General features: G+C 36.8%; 1 protein-coding gene across 2 annotated transcripts; it reads left to right on the top strand.

Moving 5' to 3' along the window:
* Window positions 1-2,650: 2,650 nt before the first annotated feature.
* LOC106064377 (uncharacterized) lies at window positions 2,651-17,320 on the top strand. Of its 2 annotated transcripts, none has more exons than XM_013222930.2 (6): window positions 2,651-2,798; window positions 3,909-4,069; window positions 11,473-11,577; window positions 13,205-13,306; window positions 15,421-15,450; window positions 16,846-17,320. In XM_013222930.2, the coding sequence occupies exons 2-6, from the start codon at window positions 3,988-3,990 to the stop codon at window positions 17,019-17,021; spliced, it is 495 nt and encodes a 164-aa protein (XP_013078384.2). In that variant the 5' UTR covers window positions 2,651-2,798; window positions 3,909-3,987; the 3' UTR covers window positions 17,022-17,320. The 2 variants fall into 2 exon arrangements, with proteins under 2 accessions (XP_013078384.2, XP_013078385.2); XM_013222931.2 differs by lacking the exon at window positions 2,651-2,798 and adding an exon at window positions 2,802-2,900.
* The last annotated feature ends 224 nt before the right edge of the window (window positions 17,321-17,544 follow it).

Raw genomic sequence — 17,544 nt, 5'->3', positions numbered from 1 at the left:
ATTTACGTTCTTAGGCGATATAATTCACGAAGAGAAAAAAGAAAACAAAGGAATATAATGAAATGTAGTGGTGATATAATGAAGATCACTGTTGCCACTTAATTAATACAAATGTATTTGTGTTGCAAGTGAAACAGAATGTAATGTGATTCCACAATACTGGAAAGTACAACCGTATAGGATTTATTAAAATAATTTGTTGGCTTATCAATAGTTCTGTACACCAGACACATCAAGAAATGTATTATATATGGATGGGCATCCTCGGAAGAAAACGTCCATAATTAATTAATTAGTACTAATTGGTTAACTAATTGGTTAATTTTTAGATTGATTATTGTTATGTCTCAGCATGAAGACAGCCACGCAATAACCTTCTCCTAATTACGACTGGGATACATTTTTTAAAACTATTTTTTGTTCTAAATCTTCAGTAAGTGGGGCTGGCTTTAGTAAAGTTGGGTCTTTTCTCTCATGCTAACCAGCCAGTTACCTTGAGTCAAAAACCTTAAAGGTAATCTCTTCTAATAGTTAAGAAACAAATTGAGATCAGATGAAAATGTAATGATGACCCGGAAGTATAATATGAAATATAGTAGCGGTAGTTCAATTAAATTGTCAGCTTTATTTATATTTTAATCTTTGTTTCGTGTTGACTCCTTTATAAGACGTTCCCTTCCTCTCTGTCCCCCTTTACGCATTGTTAGGCGCTCAAATAACGAAATCCTATAAAACAAGCGAAAGGCCAACAATACCAGCAAGTCGACGCTAATAGTGAATGTCGAACAAGAAGTTAAAACAAAACACGAATGTCGTCAAGCTAAATCTCTACGTTCATAGAACGCTGCCTCTCTCTAAGACCGTCCAAAGTAGTCTGTTTACATTTCGCTATTCTTCCTCAAATCCTAGTCTTGTTTATATTAGTCGCGTCATTGTCTTCTAAGTCCAAACGTCCCCTATTTATGAAACAAATAACTAATTAATTCCTAATCATAACAGCGTGGAGGTAACCCTAAACGCCAGCCTCTCTTCTTGTCATCCTCCAATTGTGTGGACATTCTTTTATGAACATTCGCAACATTAGCCAAAAGAAACATCAACATTACAACGTGAACAAGCAAAAGCAAAAAGAATACTTTTTAAAAACAAAGGTTATCTAAGGTAAAAAAACAAACAAGCCGCTAATTACTGCCTTTTTTCTGAAAATCGCAGAGTTTAGTCCTTTTCTGCTATATAAAACAAAATTAATGAAGTAGTACTAACTAATTGGCCAATTTTCGGATTGCTTGGTGTATTGTCATCAACTATTGAATAATTACGCAACATTTCAACTTGATCCGAGAATGGGAATTAGGAGAAAAAAAGGTGACATAGCGTAAAAAGGGGATTAAATCCATATATACATTCACATCTCTCATTACTTAGCATTTATTCCCCTTATTTCGATATCAAAGTAATTAATCACCAATAATTAACTAATTGCTAAATTTTTTGATTGATTCAGGTCTTGCCAGGTACATTGAATACATGTAGGCCTACAAGGTTTCAACTTGTTCCGAAATGGGAAGTGGGAGAAAAAAAATGTTCAACAAACTTTTTATCAGAGTTAGTTGTTATAAGCTTTGTAACAAGGGATCGTCTTCTGTACCTACGATCGTTAGCTTACTTCTCGCATTGATATACAACTTTCAGAAACAATTTATATCAAGAAGAGTCTGAAGTCATGTTGAAGTTCTTCTTGCAATAATAAGAATTTTGTTCAATAACAATTTTAAGAATAACATTACATTAAATTAAAATATGTGTCATGAAAATGTAAAAAAAATAATTAAATTCTTTTTTATTTATTAATGTTTAAGGAATAGCGACCATCTATAAGGTTACAAAAAAAAAAAGACTGCTTTTGGCATACGATATACGTGCCCTGCCCAGCGTAGCTGTCGCACCATAAACGCTTAAAGACCAGATTCGGCGCCAGCTTGCTTTAATTGACATAGAGGAGAGCACCTGGCTGCAGGCGGCTTCAGAACGAGACAGCCGGAGATCACTCACGAAGGCCGCGGGATATACATTTGAGGCCAAAAGAAAGTCCGCTGCCAAGAAAAGACATAGAAGACGAAAAGAAAATTTAAATCGACCATCGGCGGACAATGGTTATGTATGCGCTGGGTGTCAAAATATGTAGGTCACAGCTGGGGCTGCGTAGAAATGGGAAATACTGCATTCCTCATTAATCTTCGGACTCGAATACAAGCCTAGCGAGAAAAAAAGGTGCAATGGCTTATATTACAGGGAATTAGTGACTGCTGTAAGTGATCAGGGGATTAAGTTGACTGAACACCTAGTTGATCAAATTAAATATTTTAGACTCCAATTTTGTATGCTAAAAGTAATGGGTAATAAGATGTCTGCTTTGATCGTGTATCGGAGATTTTCATGGTAAACTAAACAATGTCAAGGACAAATTGAACTTGCCAAATAAATAAAAATTACAACGAGAAACGCTTAAAAACTTTGATTCTGTAGTGGTAAAATGTGCATGGAAAAAAAACATGTTGCTTATTAAAAACCATAGATTAACAACACTTCCTTTATATTGTAAAACGGATACACCAAAAATCATGCTATTCCTTAGTTTTCCTCCATAAATGAAAATCTCCAATAGAAAGACGAAGATTTATGGCGTGAAAACGATGGTGCAGAGATTTTAAGCACTGCACAGACGAATCTTTCGGGAATTCAAGATGGCCAATGTTATCAAGAGCTCAGACAATCGCACGATGAACTTCTCAAGAGTGGTTTGTTGACTTTTTTAGTTCCCCATTTATAGCTTAATGTAGCCTACATAGATCTTATTATAAAATGTTTGAATTTTAAAGTTTGGTAGTCTAGTTATTGATGTAAGTACATTATATATCGGGTTTCCACAAGTTGTCACTGAGATGACTGGAAAATATATAACAAACACAAAGGTTGAATACAATGCCTTTAATGGCTTTTATATTCAAAACTGTCGTGGCCAAAGTCCCAAGTGACTACAATGATGCAAAGATGGGAGGCGCTTAAGGTGGAGTTAACGCTCAAATATAAAATGTTAATCCCAGGCTGAGAGAGTGAGAACAGTAACTTACAACCTAACGATTATAGAGGAGTTAGGATTAGGCTTGAAGCAGGACATATCTGTTTCTGTAATTCTTTTTTAATGGCATTTTTATTAATAACTATTTGACAGTTTATGTTGTTTATTATGATATAATAATTATTAATAACCATCTTTTGTGCATATAGAGAGCCTCGCAAATTATATCTTGCCTGCATCAATCAAAATTAGGTCTTGCTCCGTCACTGCATTAAATTATAAATCTTGAAATAACATGAATAACTTCTTTGTAAATAATACTAAATATAACTTTTATTACAGTATATTCAAAATCAACTTGAAATATTTGTAGTAGACTTTAGTAATAATATAAAAAATGGCATTCTAAACAAAATCTAACTCATTACAAAAACACGTCTTTTCATTCTGGCGGTCTGGAGTCGTGTGTCCTATGTAAAACCGCTGACGACAATGCGGCTGATCTTGGATCATTCACATTGCATTGCTAACCTCTTCCCCCAGTCACCATAGTAATATACACACACATTTCATAACAATGTTAAGATTTGTATAGGTTTGTTTGTATTATTAAATGATATTTAAAATATTATGTATTATGATATGTCTTATTGTATATTTATATTCAAATCATACGTGTATTGATATTTAAAACATATATTTATAAGTAACTAAGTATATTTTTAAAAATTATATGCACATATTAAACTAAGGTTTAATTGTTTCAATGATATGTATAGTAATGTGTTTTATATGATAATTGAAAAAAAGGTAATTGTCTCTCTCACAGTGAATCTCTCTATTTGGTCTGAAAAGATGACATAAATCCAGCTCTGCAATATGTTCATTCAGTTATGTTTTGACTGCAGATGTTGATTTATTTGACACCACCCTATTGTTATGCTGTGACAGTAGTCTACACAACCAATCATATTATCTGCCAAGGCCAAGGTGCGTTTTCTTGATTTCATCTTAATATATGAATCGGCTTCAATACTTTAGCATATATATAGAGAGAGACTTCTTGAGCGCTTTCACCATCATGGACATACGGTGGCAAGACCGCACTACAAACTGCGATGTCCTTACGAACGCCGGTATGGACAATATAGAGGGACTTCTATTGGTCCAACAGTTACGCTGGGTATAGCACGTATCCCGTATCGGAGACGAACGTATGCCAAAGGCAGTCTTTTTTGGTGAGCTTCAAAGACCAGCTTAGGCGTCAACTTGCCTTGGCTGACATAGAAGAGAGCACCTGGTTGCATGCGGCCTCAGAACGAGACAGCTGGAGGTCACTCACGAAGGCCGCGGGATACACATTTGAGACCAATAGAAAATCTGCTGACGAGGACAAACGCAGACGGCGAAAAGAAAATCTAAATCGACCACCTGCGGACAATGGTTATGTTTGCCCTGGATGTCGCAAAATATGTAGGTCTCAGCTGGGGCTGCGCAGCCACGGGAAATACTGCATTCCTCACTAATCTTCGGACTCGAAGACAGGCCTTATTATATATATATATATATATATATATATATATATATATATATATATATATATATATATATATATATATATATATATATATATATATTTCTCACTCTCTCAGAGAGGATAGATAGATAGATAGATAGATAGATAGATAGATAGATAGATAGATAGATAGATAGATAGATAGATAGATAGATAGATAGATAGATAGATAGATAGATAGATAGATAGATAGATAGATTCACATATGGGGAGTGGAGACCGAATGGTAAAGAGTCTGGCTTCTTAACTGGTAGTCTCGAGTTTGAGTCCTGATGAAGAATGGGTTTTGAGCTTCGGGATTTTGTGACTTCCCTGAGTCTACCTCAGTCGGGATTTGAACTCAGCTGCTTTGATAGGTAGCCATATTTCTCACTCTCTCAGAGAGGATAGATAGATAGATAGATAGATAGATAGATAGATAGATAGATAGATAGATAGATAGATAGATAGATAGATAGATAGATAGATAGATAGATATGTAGGTAGGTAGGTAGGTAGGTAGGTAGATAGATAGATAGATAGATAGATAGATAGATAGATAGATAGATAGATAGATAGATAGATAGATAGATAGATAGATAGATAGATAGATAGATAGATTCACATATGGGGAGTGGAGACCGAATGGTAAAGAGTCTGGCTTCTTAACTGGTAGTCTCGAGTTTGAGTCCTGATGAAGAATGGGTTTTGAGCTTCGGGATTTTGTGACTTCCCTGAGTCTACCTCAGTCGGGATTTGAACTCAGCTGCTTTGATAGGTAGCCATATTTCTCACTCTCTCAGAGAGGATAGATAGATAGATAGATAGATAGATAGATAGATAGATAGATAGATAGATAGATAGATAGATAGATATGTAGGTAGGTAGGTAGGTAGGTAGATAGATAGATAGATAGATAGATAGATAGATAGATAGATAGATAGATAGATAGATAGATAGATAGATAGATAGATAGATAGATAGATAGATAGATAGATAGATTCACATATGGGGAGTGGAGACCGAATGGTAAAGAGTCTGGCTTCTTAACTGGTAGTCTCGAGTTTGAGTCCTGATGAAGAATGGGTTTTGAGCTTCGGGATTTTGTGACTTCCCTGAGTCTACCTCAGTCGGGATTTGAACTCAGCTGCTTTGATAGGTAGCCATATTTCTCACTCTCTCAGAGAGGATAGATAGATAGATAGATAGATAGATAGATAGATAGATAGATAGATAGATAGATAGATAGATAGATAGATAGATAGATAGATAGATAGATAGATAGATAGATAGATATGTAGGTAGGTAGGTAGGTAGGTAGGTAGATAGATAGATAGATAGATAGATAGATAGATAGATAGATAGATAGATAGATAGATAGATAGATAGATAGATAGATAGATAGATAGATAGATTCACATATGGGGAGTGGAGACCGAATGGTAAAGAGTCTGGCTTCTTAACTGGTAGTCTCGAGTTTGAGTCCTGATGAAGAATGGGTTTTGAGCTTCGGGATTTTGTGACTTCCCTGAGTCTACCTCAGTCGGGATTTGAACTCAGCTGCTTTGATAGGTAGCCATATTTCTCACTCTCTCAGAGAGGATAGATAGATAGATAGATAGATAGATAGATAGATAAATAGATAGATAGATAGATAGATAGATAGATAGATAGATAGATATGTAGGTAGGTAGGTAGGTAGGTAGATAGATAGATAGATAGATAGATAGATAGATAGATAGATAGATAGATAGATAGATAGATAGATAGATAGATAGATAGATAGATAGATTCACATATGGGGAGTGGAGACCGAATGGTAAAGAGTCTGGCTTCTTAACTGGTAGTCTCGAGTTTGAGTCCTGATGAAGAATGGGTTTTGAGCTTCGGGATTTTGTGACTTCCCTGAGTCTACCTCAGTCGGGATTTGAACTCAGCTGCTTTGATAGGTAGCCATATTTCTCACTCTCTCAGAGAGGATAGATAGATAGATAGATAGATAGATAGATAGATAGATAGATAGATAGATAGATAGATAGATAGATAGATAGATAGATAGATAGATAGATAGATATGTAGGTAGGTAGGTAGGTAGGTAGATAGATAGATAGATAGATAGATAGATAGATAGATAGATAGATAGATAGATAGATAGATAGATAGATAGATAGATAGATAGATAGATAGATAGATAGATAGATTCACATATGGGGAGTGGAGACCGAATGGTAAAGAGTCTGGCTTCTTAACTGGTAGTCTCGAGTTTGAGTCCTGATGAAGAATGGGTTTTGAGCTTCGGGATTTTGTGACTTCCCTGAGTCTACCTCAGTCGGGATTTGAACTCAGCTGCTTTGATAGGTAGCCATATTTCTCACTCTCTCAGAGAGGATAGATAGATAGATAGATAGATAGATAGATAGATAGATAGATAGATAGATAGATAGATAGATAGATAGATAGATAGATAGATAGATAGATAGATAGATAGATAGATAGATAGATAGATAGATAGATAGATAGATAGATAGATAGATAGATAGATAGATTCACATATGGGGAGTGGAGACCGAATGGTAAAGAGTCTGGCTTCTTAACTGGTAGTCTCGAGTTTGAGTCCTGATGAAGAATGGGTTTTGAGCTTCGGGATTTTGTGACTTCCCTGAGTCTACCTCAGTCGGGATTTGAACTCAGCTGCTTTGATAGGTAGCCATATTTCTCACTCTCTCAGAGAGGATAGATAGATAGATAGATAGATAGATAGATAGATAGATAGATAGATAGATAGATAGATAGATAGATAGATAGATAGATAGATAGATAGATAGATAGATAGATAGATATGTAGGTAGGTAGGTAGGTAGGTAGGTAGATAGATAGATAGATAGATAGATAGATAGATAGATAGATAGATAGATAGATAGATAGATAGATAGATAGATAGATAGATAGATAGATAGATTCACATATGGGGAGTGGAGACCGAATGGTAAAGAGTCTGGCTTCTTAACTGGTAGTCTCGAGTTTGAGTCCTGATGAAGAATGGGTTTTGAGCTTCGGGATTTTGTGACTTCCCTGAGTCTACCTCAGTCGGGATTTGAACTCAGCTGCTTTGATAGGTAGCCATATTTCTCACTCTCTCAGAGAGGATAGATAGATAGATAGATAGATAGATAGATAGATAGATAGATAGATAGATAGATAGATAGATAGATATGTAGGTAGGTAGGTAGGTAGGTAGATAGATAGATAGATAGATAGATAGATAGATAGATAGATAGATAGATAGATAGATAGATAGATAGATAGATAGATAGATAGATAGATAGATAGATAGATAGATTCACATATGGGGAGTGGAGACCGAATGGTAAAGAGTCTGGCTTCTTAACTGGTAGTCTCGAGTTTGAGTCCTGATGAAGAATGGGTTTTGAGCTTCGGGATTTTGTGACTTCCCTGAGTCTACCTCAGTCGGGATTTGAACTCAGCTGCTTTGATAGGTAGCCATATTTCTCACTCTCTCAGAGAGGATAGATAGATAGATAGATAGATAGATAGATAGATAGATAGATAGATAGATAGATAGATAGATAGATAGATAGATAGATAGATAGATAGATAGATAGATAGATAGATATGTAGGTAGGTAGGTAGGTAGGTAGGTAGATAGATAGATAGATAGATAGATAGATAGATAGATAGATAGATAGATAGATAGATAGATAGATAGATAGATAGATAGATAGATAGATAGATAGATAGATAGATTCACATATGGGGAGTGGAGACCGAATGGTAAAGAGTCTGGCTTCTTAACTGGTAGTCTCGAGTTTGAGTCCTGATGAAGAATGGGTTTTGAGCTTCGGGATTTTGTGACTTCCCTGAGTCTACCTCAGTCGGGATTTGAACTCAGCTGCTTTGATAGGTAGCCATATTTCTCACTCTCTCAGAGAGGATAGATAGATAGATAGATAGATAGATAGATAGATAAATAGATAGATAGATAGATAGATAGATAGATAGATAGATAGATATGTAGGTAGGTAGGTAGGTAGGTAGATAGATAGATAGATAGATAGATAGATAGATAGATAGATAGATAGATAGATAGATAGATAGATAGATAGATAGATAGATAGATAGATTCACATATGGGGAGTGGAGACCGAATGGTAAAGAGTCTGGCTTCTTAACTGGTAGTCTCGAGTTTGAGTCCTGATGAAGAATGGGTTTTGAGCTTCGGGATTTTGTGACTTCCCTGAGTCTACCTCAGTCGGGATTTGAACTCAGCTGCTTTGATAGGTAGCCATATTTCTCACTCTCTCAGAGAGGATAGATAGATAGATAGATAGATAGATAGATAGATAGATAGATAGATAGATAGATAGATAGATAGATAGATAGATAGATAGATAGATAGATAGATAGATAGATATGTAGGTAGGTAGGTAGGTAGGTAGATAGATAGATAGATAGATAGATAGATAGATAGATAGATAGATAGATAGATAGATAGATAGATAGATAGATAGATAGATTCACATATGGGGAGTGGAGACCGAATGGTAAAGAGTCTGGCTTCTTAACTGGTAGTCTCGAGTTTGAGTCCTGATGAAGAATGGGTTTTGAGCTTCGGGATTTTGTGACTTCCCTGAGTCTACCTCAGTCGGGATTTGAACTCAGCTGCTTTGATAGGTAGCCATATTTCTCACTCTCTCAGAGAGGATAGATAGATAGATAGATAGATAGATAGATAGATAGATAGATAGATAGATAGATAGATAGATAGATAGATATGTAGGTAGGTAGGTTGGTAGGTAGATAGATAGATAGATAGATAGATAGATAGATAGATAGATAGATAGATAGATAGATAGATAGATAGATAGATAGATTCACATATGGGGAGTGGAGACCGAATGGTAAAGAGTCTGGCTTCTTAACTGGTAGTCTCGAGTTTGAGTCCTGATGAAGAATGGGTTTTGAGCTTCGGGATTTTGTGACTTCCCTGAGTCTACCTCAGTCGGGATTTGAACTCAGCTGCTTTGATAGGTAGCCAAGCGGTTTATGCCACTCAGACACACATTCCACATCTTTGGGCCTCAAATGTTCTACTACCTCACTATTAGTTCTCCTGCTGCTTTTCATTATGCCAGTGCAGACAAACTGTTGTCTAAGATGGTCTAAGAGTCTAAGGCAACAAAGGGAAGATGGAGTTCTGTCTCCTTTTAGATCGTTAAAAACTATCGTCAAAGGCATAAGAGTTGCCCAACAATCGCAGCTGTTGAGCAATAAACAATGCCTATGTAGTGACCACACCAGCTTTCAATCATGGTTATTTGTTGAGCAATAAACAATGCCTATGTGACCACACCAGCTTTCAAACATGGTTAAACACGTTTCTTCATATTTGAAGATAATTACAGGTTTCGAACCTGACACCATGGTGACCATTGAATCACTGTCTAGAACGCATACTGCATTTATAGATTATGTTGTCGAGTCCGAAAATTAAGGAATAGTGCAGTACTATACGCAGGGTTGGATATGGGGGAGGACAGGCGTGGATACTGCCCAGGGGAATCCACAAGAGAGGGTCCCCCACAATATAGATTTTAAACAAAATATACAACAGCTTTTACATTTTTCAAATGTCGAGAATTTGTTTCGCATTTTTACCGACACTACATAAAATCGTACTGTCGTGGTTTAGAACTGTCCGCTGGTAGCTGGTTTTCGCAGAGTATGTCCTATCCAGCTCCACTTTCTCTTTTTGATATCTTGGGCTATGGGCTTTAGTCTAGTTCTCTCCCACAAATTGACAGTAGTCATCTTTTTTCCTAATATCCGGAGTAGGCATCTGTGAACAAATGTCTGAAGCTTTTCCATGTTTGTTTTAGTTACTCTACATGTCTCTTAACCTTATTGAAGGACTGACTAAACATTATAGATTCGTATCTTATATGTAGAGATAATGCCTTAGAGCTCCAGATTGCTTTAAGAGTGACCCAGTGCCTTAACCTTCACAAACTCTAAAATATACATCTTTTGACTAAAATAAACATATTAAATAATGTCATTTAAATAAGAAGGCAAATGAGAGGAAATTTACTAATAGGCGAATTCTACTTCTTTCCTTTAAAACATGGCATGGCTATAGGTATTACCATTCATAAGTGGATCTTTATTAAAACTTTCCAAAATGTGTAGGGGCCTCCACAAAACTCCTTCCCCTTGGCCTCCACAAAAATCCTGCCCCTGGGCCTCCACAAAACTCCTGCCCCTGGGCCTCCACAAAACTCCTGCCCCTGGGCCTCCACAAAACTCCTGTCCATGGGCCTCCACAAAACTCCTGCCCCTGGGCCTCCACAAAACTCCTGCCCCTGGGCCTCCACAAAACTCCTTCCCCTGGGCCTCCACAAAACTCCTGCCCCGGGCCTCCGCTTACTTAAATCCGCCCCAGCCTGAACGTGACAACACTGACCAGATTGAACGTGACAACACTGACCAGATTGAACGTGACAACACTGACAAGATTGAACGTGACAACACTGATCAGATTGAACGTGACAACACTGACCAGATTGAACGTGACAACACTGACCAGATTTGACGCATCCAGCCTGCGCGAAGCATTTTTAGCGCCCACAGAAAAGAGGCATTGGTATTTGTTAGCGCGACTTGAATGAGTGGTTATTGAATAGTAGAGACTGGAGTAATTCCAGGTCTGTAAAGCAGGTCTACTGAACCACTGCAAGCTTGACCATGTACGTTGGTCGCTGGACGGGATGGTCTAAGAACTGATTGATGGTTGGTGATTAATAAAGAAATCTTTCTACAGATGATCAGAATACTGCACGTTGGCCATCTCGATCATTAGCGCATACGAACGAAACCAACGCAAACTCTTCACTTTTAGGAATTCGAGGATCTGTCCAATATCACGGCAAGTTCAAAACACTTTCACTGAAAATTTAGATCGCATGATTGTGTGAGTTAAAAAAACTGTGGATGGGTGTTACTTCCCCTGAAATAAAGGACAGAGACGTAGCAATAACAAGAAAATATAAAACAAGGTTACAAAGACAGTTTGTGTGGAAACACACTCAAAATCGGCCCCCGAAGCAGGTTTCAATATTTTCAGAAGAATATCGGTATTAAATTCTATCAGAAGTGGTCCACCCAGGCAGGTAAAAAGACAGGTATCAATATTGTCAGAAAGAATATCATAATGAAATTCTATCAAAGGCAAATGACAGAGAAGAATGGAGAAATAAGGTTGACAGATCTTGTGTGGTGCCCCAAAGGTCCAGCACACCAAGGGATAGGTGAAAGTGAATGTGAGGTTAGATGTGAACCTGGCCTAACTGATGTCTTATAAAGAGTAACTTATTGATCTAATTGTTTTGTAAAGGGTCAGTCTATTATTCAAAGCCTCAAGGAAAAAAAATATGTAAAAAAAAGATAATTCCTTTAGATTTGTGTTTTGAGACACTAGAGCAGACCCTAAAGTTCACGCGATAATATGAAAAACTACTTATTAATTGTATTTAAATTATGTCCGACTTATTTGCCTAGTAAATAGATTTTTTCTCATTAAAAAAAAAGTTAACATTTTTTTTTCGTAAATGTAGTAATTAGTATTACAGAGCTTACATAACTTAACAATAAAACTGTAAAAAAAATATATTTTGACCAAAAATCTACAACCATTTGCTTAAATGTGTTTTAAAAAATGGTATGGAGCTACCAGCCTTACTAGAAAGTTGTAAAAATGGTGTATTTTTATAAAAAAAAATGCTTGCATAATTGATTTAAAAAATTAGATTTTTTGCTTCCAGAAAAGAAAAAAATAGCCGTTGCATCAGAACTTTGAATGATCTAAAATATCATGATGTCCGATTTTCATTTTCTCTTCTGGTTTCTGAGATCTAAACGGGACGGACGGACAGACATGCCACACAAAACTAATAGCGTCTTTTCCCTTTCGGGGGTCGCTAAAAATACTTAAAAAAAAAACAAAGCCTCCACAAGCTAACACAGTAACCACTGTACCAGAAAAATGCTTATGAAAATTAGAAGGTTTTATGTTAGATCTACTGCTAGATTCAAACTTTAAAGCAAATTATAAAGGGGACTAACTCAACTTCTACCATCACATCAATTTCTTTCCCTTTTTCGATATCAAACAAAATAATTAAATACCAATAGTTAATTAACTAATAGGTTGTTTTTTTTTATTGATTCTTGTCTTGTCCTTTAAAAAAAAGTGTGCACAATTTCAGCTTGATCCGAGATTGGGTATGGTAGAAATGACGTGTAGAAACTTTTTACTAGACAGACAGTGACTTAAACTCTGCTAAGTCGTTGGTTTTTCGGGCTAATTCAGGCAACCCATTCTGTAATGGCACTAGGGAAGAAGGTGCATTTGTTTGAATTTGTCTTAGCATCTTTCATTTGAATGTGGATCTCAATTTAAAAGATTGTGTGTTTGTGTGCGTGGTGTGCCAATATAGGGTGCTATAGAGCTTTAAGTGTCTTTAAAAATATTTTTCATTATTTTCCCCCCACAGATCAGAGCAATAATATCTCGCCTTCGAATGCTGGCTACGTGGCCCTGTTGGTTTTGGTAACCTTGGTGATGAGTGTCACTCTTCTCTTCATCTTTTATCTTAGTATGTTGTTTTTAATGTGTTGGTGCTGAAGTATTATTCATTAGTGCAAGTGATGGAGGGGTCAGCTGGAGAGAGAGAGAGAGAGAGAGTGACAGAGAGAGAGAGAGAGAGAGAGAGTGACCGAGAGAGACACAGAGAGACATAGAGGTTAAAATTAATTTTAATTCAAAAGAAAAAACAAGCAATGGAAAAAGAATACTTTCTCAAAACAAAGCTATTCTAAAGGAAAGAACCGCTAATTGGTGCCATTTATTCTGAAAATTACAGGTTTTAGCTTCCTTTCTGCTAGATAGGCATAAAACAAAATTAATTAGTTGTTGTATTCATTAGTCTGGATCAGTCATTTATTTAAATTTGTAATAGACCTAGACTAACAATAATAAATATGTGCGATTAAAAATATCTTTACCAACTGTTTTGGTTCAATTTCATGCTTTTAGTTTTCACAATATGCTATGACCCTAGCACTTGTAGGAACCAGTTGTCAAGGGTGTGAGTGTAGAAATAAGGGGTATCTATATTGTTATAAACCTGGTGGTGGCACAGATGGGGGTAGTGGTGTAAGTGTAGTCAGCCGACGCAAATCGCCCCAGGCCAGCGCTAGACGAGCGGTCAAGCGTGACGAGTTACGACTGTCAGCCGAGTCGAGGGTCAACAGGACAGTTCGGGAAGGATCGCCGATGTGAACAGAGCTCAGGAGCGTCACGAGAGTTATAGTCATCTGACCACCTAGAAACGTCGAGGGGCGTTCTGTCCGGTTCGAGAAGGCCAGTAGGGACCCTATATAAGAGCGGAGGTTGCGCAGTCAAGACGGTCGAGAAAAGGGGCTCAATACAGCAAGGTTCAGAAAGCGGGTTCACGACAGGAGTTCAGAACACGGTCGACTACAGCACAGTTCAACGGTGTGGTTCTGTACGGAGCATTACGACGGTTCAGTGCGGAGTACTGTCAAGTACAGTTGAGACGAACGGCGTCTTGATCTTGGTCTGTGATCGAGTCCGACACAACGAGCCCAAGTGTGTGAAGTCAGTCCCGAACTGTTGAACCCAGTGCAAGCCCGGAACGAGACGGAGAGGCCAGTGCAAGACTTGATACGGCGGAACGGTGGTATCGGAGAGATATTTGTTATCGCAGAGCTATTTGTACTGTTCTACGTGCTGCCAATTGTACAGTATTGGCTGTTATTTATGGACATTAAACCTTTACGTTATTTTGGAGCCCTGACTTGTCAAGTTCTTTAAGTTGGTGGTGTATGGTGCAGTTTGCAGAGAGCCTGGATAGTGAGATTCGTAACAATATAAATGTTACCGTGATCGCTTTTTAAATGCATACGTGGCATGTGTTGGTAGGTTTGAGCTGCAGCAGATATGCCCTCCTCTTTTCTCAGCATATGCGTTCTTTGCTGATGGCTGATCTCCTTGCCTTACATCTTGAAACTCAGACACTCACGGCTTCACGCCATGAGGAGCAATCAAGAGCTAGCGTTTCGCTGGCGTAAACGGCAATCTCACATTCCTTGAGGAGTTCTAAAGGGTGTCTTTGTAACGTCTGTGTTCTCCCCACTGAGGGCGCCTTCCTGCCCACAGCTCCCCATTAAAAATGTCATTTGGAGAGGCGATTTTTCAGGCATACGGACTACTTGTCTAACCCATCGTTTGTGAACAAAATAAATGAGAAATGGACAAGCTCTCATCTGAATCACAAGAATGGTGATGCCTATTATAAGCTATCCCGATAAAATCAAAGTATAATCTTTCGACTCAAAATGAGACAACATATGTACCGGAAGCTCAAATTTGAACCAGTGAAATCTGCCCATGTGAAGTATCCGGCTACGCCCAAGCTGTAGGCCTACTTTACACACGCATAATAATACTGTTATAATAGAACACTAAATTAAATATAAAATGCAATCAAGCAATGAATCGTGAGTTGTTTAAAGTTGTGAGTGGGCGTGTGAGCAAGTTTTAATATGAGAGAAGAAATATACTCTCTTTACAGTTTATTTATAACGTTTCTTGGTTGTTCAAATTAATATTAGTTATATATTTGGTAATTTCTTTATGGAAGAATGTATATAACATTTTTTTTTACAAATATTTTGTACTTTATAGGTACAACAATTCAAAGTGATACAAACAGAGGTAATAATATCTGTTAGTTTTATCGGTTAGTTTGATCTAGTTTTCCCTCTGTGTCCAGCTATGAATCAATTAATTTACTATGACAACTTTTTAAAAAAAATTCACCGAGTAGACGGAACAAGTGTTGTTGTTATATTAGTCCTCACTATTTATAAGTATTATCATTAGGCTTCTAGTTATACCGGTATCATATAGGCAACAACAAACAACCCCGCATTGGGACACCTAGTAGAGAGAAACTATAAAGATAAAAACACCATTGGTAATCACGGTTTTAACGTTCTACCGTTACAAAAGATATAGACACCGATCACAAAAAACAGGCACAAGAACTTTTTGTTCCATTGGCAATATTAAATCTGTGAATACATTCCGACTTTCCGATATTAAGGTCATATGTTATAAGTAATATGTTTCAGTGAAACTGTGGTATGAATGTAGGCCTACGTTTCCTTGCTATCGTTATAATAATGTATTGTTATGTAAAATGCACAACCGTAAGAAACATTTCTTTAAGGATAATAAAGATTGTTATAATAATTATTTAGTAACAAAAACAAAGAAATTACTTCTAGGGAAACACCTATACAAAGTGTAATTGTATCAATTACTTTGGATCAGATTTAGACCTACAACGATAAATCTGGGTGATTAGAAAAATTGTTTATCAATTGTTTTTGTCTAGCGCTATTTCATGCTTCCGTACGCTATGATCCTATCACTGGACCGGTTAGGAAAATGGGGGAAGGGGAGGAGATATCCAATATCTGGAAGAACTTTACCGTAATCGCTTTCTAAAAGAATTTATTTAAAAAAAAAACGTGTGGGCTCAAGCCGACATACTAACCACCCTGCTAGGTGCCTATGAAAAACTGAATATTGTATAGTTAGGTATTGTTTGTTTCAAACTGACTTTAAAGCGGCGACCTATATAGGGGAATAATTCAGCTTTTACTAACACTTCAGTTAAGTACAATTTCTTTTCCTTCTTCGGTATACCAAACAAAATAATTTATTACATATAGTTAATTACCTAGTTGTTGTTTTTTTTTAATTGATTCTTGTTTTGTCAGGTAAAAGAAATAATTGGCCAAAATTTCAGCTTGATCCAAGATTGGATCATGTGTACCAACCTTTTATCAGACAGAGACAGATAGACAGACAGACAGAGTGAGTTGATTTAAGCTCTACAAAAAGGGGAGGTGGGGCAGGTGGCTGCGGGAATTTTTGAAGATCCAATCGGTTGGGGTGCGGGGCACTAGAAATAAAATCTAATCGGTTCTCTAATTTCTGACAAATATTCGTAGGAAAAACAAAAAGATATTATCCAACATTATATCAACCAGTTATACATTGCAATAGAGCCCCTATTCTCTATTTTGTTTTCTTTAACAGATGGGGATTCTCGTCTGTCAACAGTTCGAAGTCCCACATTGTTGAATTACAAACTTAGAGCGCTCAAAAGAAAGCAATCTTTAGAAGAAGAGTTAGCTCCAGTGCTGCAACTGAAAAAAGATGACATCATTGTCCCGCTAGCTGAACCAAGAACAAACCAATCGTCTGAACTCTAGTTTTGGTTTTTACTTTCAACTGATTTCGACACAACATTTTCTAAATTTTAATTCGTATTTAAATTTTACATTTTTAAAAAGACTTTTTACATAACTGCACATACGTACATCTAAATCTAGTTTATTCGCTTAGATATTTTTCGACTAGATGTTTTCAATAGAAATACCAATAAGACAAGTTATTCTACAAGTCATTGACCAGTTAAACAACAACGGCCTGAGTGACTTTAGTGTGTAGCCTATGTCTGCAACTACAGTCGGTAATAATGTAAACCTGGAATAAAAGCCTTATAATCGCATCAACATCGTTTCTTGACTTTGATTCTAAAGTTGCATTTTGTGGACCAAACATTTTATTGATATTTTCTTGAAATAAAACTTAGGCTGTAAAATAAATCTATTAACGATCTAGTAAGCCGATATCTGTCAGTTGACATGCCAGGGTAAATATTTGTATCATGCCCATAATTTCGGCCTAATCGCATTATAAAATATCTACACAGTAATCTGGACATATATCATA

This window comes from Biomphalaria glabrata, chromosome 5 (genome assembly GCF_947242115.1).
Source record: "Biomphalaria glabrata chromosome 5, xgBioGlab47.1, whole genome shotgun sequence".
NCBI classification, from domain to species: domain Eukaryota; kingdom Metazoa; phylum Mollusca; class Gastropoda; family Planorbidae; genus Biomphalaria; species Biomphalaria glabrata.
Note: the sequence above shows the minus strand (reverse complement) of the source record. Positions and strands in the feature narration are given on the sequence as shown.

Coding starts and splice junctions, on each gene's coding strand:
- LOC106064377 (XM_013222930.2), top strand. CDS start 3,988: ATGTTGATTTATTTGACACCACCCTATTGTTATGCTGTGACAGTAGTC. Junction 11,578..13,204: donor AGGATCTGTCCAATATCACG/GCAAGTTCAAAA, acceptor TTCCCCCCACAG/ATCAGAGCAATAATATCTCG. Junction 15,451..16,845: donor TCAAAGTGATACAAACAGAG/GTAATAATATCT, acceptor TTTCTTTAACAG/ATGGGGATTCTCGTCTGTCA.